Source organism: Triticum aestivum, chromosome 1B, assembly GCF_018294505.1.
Source record: "Triticum aestivum cultivar Chinese Spring chromosome 1B, IWGSC CS RefSeq v2.1, whole genome shotgun sequence".
Lineage (NCBI taxonomy): Eukaryota > Viridiplantae > Streptophyta > Magnoliopsida > Poales > Poaceae > Triticum > Triticum aestivum.
Genome location: NC_057795.1, coordinates 433,416,360 through 433,422,359, shown reverse-complemented (window position 1 = coordinate 433,422,359; position 6,000 = coordinate 433,416,360). Strand labels below are relative to the sequence as shown.

The 6,000-nt window shown below is 41.8% G+C and overlaps 1 protein-coding gene across 1 annotated transcript; it reads right to left on the bottom strand.

Moving 5' to 3' along the window:
* Positions 1-4,420: 4,420 nt before the first annotated feature.
* Positions 4,421-4,735, bottom strand: LOC123092181 (metallothionein-like protein 1). The gene is made up of 2 exons (XM_044513886.1): positions 4,683-4,735; positions 4,421-4,592 (listed from the first exon to the last, which is right to left on the bottom strand). Exons 1-2 carry the CDS (start codon positions 4,733-4,735, stop codon positions 4,421-4,423), a joined length of 225 nt encoding a protein of 74 aa, XP_044369821.1.
* Between the last annotated feature and the right edge of the window lie 1,265 nt (positions 4,736-6,000).

Below are 6,000 nucleotides of genomic sequence, written 5' to 3'. Positions count from 1 at the left end.
AAAAAAATCCTGTATTTTTGTTTTGTTTTTTCTTTATTTAATTTTTAGAGTTTCTGAGTGATTCTTTTTTTCTTAGGTCACAAAAATTATAAATTTTCTGTGAAATTTGAATTCTATGAAATTTGTGTGAATCACTAGTTTGTGAATAACTTTACTTTAAAAATACATTTTTGAGTGATTCTTTTTCCTACTATATAATTTGCTATTAATGTTTTGAACAAAAAATACTTTGATAATTTTAGTTGCATAAACTTTTATATAATTTTAGTTTCAAAAATACTAGAGATTTATAAAAGCTTTTTAGTTGACTCTTTATGTTGTTGAAGAATATTATAGTTTTGTTTTAGTTGATCATAACGAAAAGAATTGATTCTTTCCAGTTGCATAAATTTTATATAATTTCAGTTGCATAAATTTTACTTTTTATTGATTCTTTTTAGTTGATTCCTTTTGTTATTAGAGTTTTATAAAAACCTTTTAGTTGATTCTTTTTTGCTATTAGAGTTTTATACAAATGAACTCTGAAATGGTTGAAAGTTGGCATGGTATCATCATTTCAGCCACATAGCACGTTCTAAAAAGTTGAGAGGGTTACGACAAAAACTGGATGCACTTCGTGTGCAAAATGGACAATCTCTTTCGAAGTATCAAGGTTTTAGATGAAAACTCATTTGTTACAAAGGGATTTCATTTTTTTGAACTTATTTGAACTCCAGACTTTTTGTGTGTCCAAAATACACCATTCAAAGCCACTTCATCAATTTTCAATCCTTTCTGACTTCATTTGGTATTTTTCATGCATTTACTGATTTTTTTGAGCTAAATGACCCTGAAATTGAAAAGCACTTCAAATGAACTCTGAAAAGGTTGAAAGTTGGCATGGTATCATCATTTCACCCACATAGCATGTTCTAAAAAGTGGAGAGGGTTATGGCAAAGACTGGATGCACTTCATTTGCAAAACGGACAATCTCTTTCGAAGTATCAGGGTTTTAGACGAAAACTCATCTGTTACAAAAGGATTTCATTTTTTTGAAATTATTTGAACTCTAGACTTTTTGTGTGTTCAAAATGCACCATTCAAAGCCACATCATCAATTTTCAACCCTTTCTGACTTCATTTGGTATTTTTCTTGCATTTACTAATTTTTTTGAGCTAAATGACCCTGAAATTGAAAAACACTTCAAATGAACTCTAAAAAGGTTGAAATTTGGCATGGTATCATCATTTCACCCACATAGCATGTTCTAAAAAGTTGAGAGGGTTACGGTAAAAAATAGATGCACTTCGTGAGCAAAATGGACAATCTCTTTCGAAGTATCCGGGTTTCAGACGAAAACTCATTTGTTACAAAGGGATTTAATTTTTTGAACTTATTTCAACTCTAAGCTTTTTGTGTGTTCAAAATGCACCATTCAAAGCCACATCATCCATTTTCAACCCTTTCTGACTTCATTTGGTATTTTTCATGCATTTACTGATTTTTTTAGCTAAATGACCCTCAAATTGAAAAGAACTTCAAATGAACTCTGAAAAGGTTGAAAGTTGGCATGGTATCATAATTTCACCCACATAGCATTTTCTAAAAAGTTGAGAGGGTTACGGCAAAAACTGGATGCACTTCGAGTGCAAAATGGACAATCTCTTTTGAAGTATCAGGGTTTGGGACGAAAACTCATCCGTTACAAAGGGATTACACTTTTTTGAACTTATTTGAACTCCAAACTTTTTGTGTGTCCAAAATGCACCATTCAAAGCTACTTCATCAATTTTCAACGCTTTCTAACTTCATTTGGTATTTTTCATGCATTTACTGATTTTTTGAGCTAAATAACACTGAAATTGAAAAGCACTTCAAATGAACTCCGAAAAGGTTAAAAGTTGGCATGGTATCATCATTTCACCCACATAGCTTGTTCTAAAAAGTTGAGGGGATTACGGCAAAAACTGGATGCACTTCATGTGCAAAACAGACAATCTCTTTTGAAGTATCAAGGTTTCAAACGAAAACTCATCTGTTACAAAGGGATTTCATCATTACATTAAAACCAAAGTACATTAGTGATCAAATGTTATTACTGAAAAAATAAATACATAAAGTTCTCATTGAAGAACATATAGCTCTCTAGAGCATCTAATCAAACCATACATTGAAACTATGTAAAACATCTCAATGCAACAACATATGCGATCATAATTGCAACTAAGGTAACAATTGATTCAACGGCCTAATGATACTAAGCCTCACTATGAATGGCATATTTTTTAATCTTTCTAATATTCAAGCGCATTTTATCCATCTTGATCTTGTGATCACCGACGATATCCGCAACAACAACTCCAATTCCATCTTCTCCTCCTCAATTCTTTTCAATTTTTTCTTCAAGTAATCATTTTATTTTTCAACTAAATTTAACCACTCGACAAGAGGGTCAGTTGGAATTTTCGGTTCACATACCTCCTAGATAAAACATCTATGTCACGTTGGTCGGCATAATTGTCATAAACACCAAATGAAAGAAATAGTTATAAAATATAGTATATATCACATCCGAATCATAGACAGGACGATGACCGACGGGGCGGATACCAAAACCATCGCACTATATAATAACAAACGATAATAATAGTAAGAAAATTATACAAGTAGCAATCTAAATCATACAAGTAAGAATTTTTTCTTTTAGAAAGAAGATAAGAACAAGAGGCTCACTACTGTGGTGCCGGCGACGAGATCGGCGCGGTTGATCGGCGGCGGTGAGGACAGGGACGGGACAAGATGGACCGCCAAACCTAGACAAATCTTGAGGAAATGGAGTTTGGACAAGGAGCTTCGGAGAGTAGAAAGCTTATAAAGTGTAGCTCGGGCATTTCATCGAACACCTTGTGCATAGGAGGTGAGCTAGAGCACCACAAAGCTCTCCCACGGCCGGCCAAAAAAACAGAGCAGTGCACTGCTCTACTCGCGGGCTATATATAGGCCTCTATTAGTCTGGGTTCCAGACACCAACCGGAACTAAATGTTGTTGTCCAGGAGCAAGGCCCATTGGTCCCAGTTTGTGTCTGGAACCGGGACCAAAGGGGTCAGACGAACCGGGACCAATGACCCCCGAGGCCTGGCCGGCCCCCTGGCCTCACGAACCGGGACTAATACTCCCATTGGTCCCAGTTCGTATGAGAACCGGGATTAATGCCCTACCAAAGCCCTATTTTTCTACTGTGATAAAAATTGGCTGGTACTTGTCTACTTGGTATCTAATTTGGTTTGTTAGGACTTGACTGTGCTGCCAAGAGGGTCTTAATGATGCAAATGATTTTCATAGAATTTTAGAGGATTGGGATTCTTAGTACATGATTCCTATCTCTACCAGTTGGGATAGTCATCAATATTCCTTTTACTGAATAATGAACTAATGCTCAAGATTCAGGGCTAAAGTTAAATCATAGTTAGCCAACATTCTCAAAGCATACTCCAATGCGGCATAGCCTCCAAAGTGGACAAAAGCATGCTTGTCATGGAAGAAGGCCAAAACTGATCACAAGCATACATATCCTACACTTCTAAGAAAACATATTGCTGCAAGTAATTTTAATATAAGAACCCATCCAGGCTAGACGTTCCTAGCAGGCTTGACTGAGGGAAGCTTTAAACAACCAAACATCGGGAGTTTGCATCTAGCAGGGCTGGTCATGGTCGATCCATGCAACCAAATACGCTATAAGTAAATGAACTATGAGAGTTTGTTCAAAAAAAAATGAACTATGAGAGTTGCTTTACTAGCTAATAAGCTACTCCCTCTTTATTTCAATCCCTCTGCACATGTTTTTTTAGCGTTTTCCTTTATGTTCACTATAGAGAAATATAGTGACACCTGCATTAGGAAAAAATGTGTTTATCTCTATCTTTACTATCTTACAAATAAGAGTCGGTATAGGGTTTTAAATTCTAGTTTTAGAAATATTTCAGCACATACCAAAATTGCTGAATTTCAGTAATTTCAGTTTGCATTTCAGCCAAAGGACCGAAATGTTTACTTGAAATTCAAAAAATTATGTGAAATTTTTTCAAAAATATTGAATTCATGTGTCTAAAACATTTTGATCGAAAGGTAAATATTTCGGTGTCTACTAAAATTATTGAAATTTAGTGGAATTCACCGAAATCTCAACGAAATGAAAATCATCGGTAAGACGTGGTTAACTCACACTTTGCACGAACCTGTTGTGTATATTCACTCTCGTTTAGATGGACCATTACAAATACACACGCACATAGGCTCGCACACACAGACACAAAGCGATAGCAATAGTTTCACAATTCACACCACAACACCAACCAGACGGTCGGCGCCGGTTTCATTATTCACACACCCGATAACACACGGCACAATCACCACAGACACATCGACCGCTTGCATCTTAGCAGTTGCAAGGGTTGCACTTGCAGCTGGCACCGCAGCTGCAGCCGTGGCCGGCCTCACCGGACTCGGCGGCCTCCTCGAACTGCACCTTCGCGGGCCCGACGCCGAGGACGACGGCGGTGGCCTGCACGGTGGTGCCGCTCTTCTCCTCCAAGTCAGGGTACATCTTGCTGCAGCAGGCGAATCAAAATAATTCAGCTCAATAAATTATCAGTAGCAACTCACTCTAGTTTGCCAGACAGAGAAGTATGCATGTATACCCGCAGTTGCAGTTTGAGCCGCAGCCGCAGCTTGATCCACAGCTGCAAGACATCCTTGGTTCTGCTGTAAGCTCTGCTCTGCTGCTGAAGATGAAAGACTTGGTTGGGATGGTGAGCACACTGGGCAATGCATAGGCTCGACTTGTGCGCCGGTATTTATAGGGGAACAGGTTTGTTGGAAAGGGCGTTGTTGCGTGTATGTACACGATGCATATGGGCAGCAAAACATGATCACATCAGTGACACAGATGATCAAATCCAGGGCAAGCAATTGGTTGATTAACATTTGACTAGATAGTAGTACGTCACACCTCTATGAAGCACCGTAAGATTTGAGATTCGCATTTCAACCATGAAGTACATGGCTCCTCGTCAGGTTTCCAGTCCATGTTGAAGTTCTCGGAGCTGGGGTGCTCAAATTTTAGTGTTGACTTGTTTTTGTTGTACCAACCTTACTCTTTCTGTATATTCACCTAAGATGCACCATTACAAGGACACATGGGGAAAGGTAACCCCCGTCCAGTACCCACCTGCTCCTGATTCTTCATTCTTTTGATGGCTCCTCTCTCCTCCCTCTCTCCCCTCCCTTCCTCCCCTCTTCCTTGCCTCGGTAGGTCTGCCCCCCGCTCTTCCCCGGTGGCCGGGTGCCCGGTCGCCATCCTCTCCGTGTGCAGCGGCTCTCCCCCTCTCCCCCCTGGCTCTCCGCAAGTGGGTTTCTCCCCTCCCTCCTCTCCGCTGCCGGTGCTTGGTTCTCGTTTTTGGGCCCTGGGGTCGGATGTGGAGGATTCGCAGTCTCCTTCCCCCTCCCCCGGTGGGGCGGTGACCTGCTCGGGGGGGGGGGGGGGGGGGTGGCCTGCGCCGCCCCTCGCCTTCGTAAGTTCGCCCCCGGGGGTCGAGGCCGGCCGGTGGTGGTGTCTCCGTCGGTCGACGGCTGGATCCGGATCTCGCGGCGTCGGCGTAAATCTGGTAGGTTTGCGGTCGCATCTCCTGCTCCTGGTATCTTGGGTTGTGCTCCTGATGGGGAGCTCTCCATCTCCCTCTCCCTCTCCTTCTCCGTCTTTGGCTGCTGTGGCTTCGTCGCCGGTGGCGGCGTCGGCGGGGCCAGCAGTTGCCCCGTGTACCCTAGATCCAGATCTCAATGCGGTGGCCTCCGGCCTGCGGGCCTGCCCTCCGTGTGGGCCTGATGGGCCTATCGGGGCGGTGTTGGCTAGTGGGCCTCCCCCCCTCCTTTCTTCGGTGGTCGATTTTCCCCCGCTCGTTTCTTTTGGCCCAGTTGGGCCCAACACCCGGCTACCGGCTCCCCATCCTCCTTCGGCCC

Excerpts from the sequence above, each read along its gene's own strand:
- LOC123092181 (XM_044513886.1), bottom strand. The coding sequence starts at position 4,735 with ATGTCTTGCAGCTGTGGATCAAGCTGCGGCTGCGGCTCAAACTGCAAC. Across the intron at positions 4,593-4,682 it reads GGCTCAAACTGCAACTGCGG|CAAGATGTACCCTGACTTGG; the intron begins GTATACATGCAT and ends CGCCTGCTGCAG.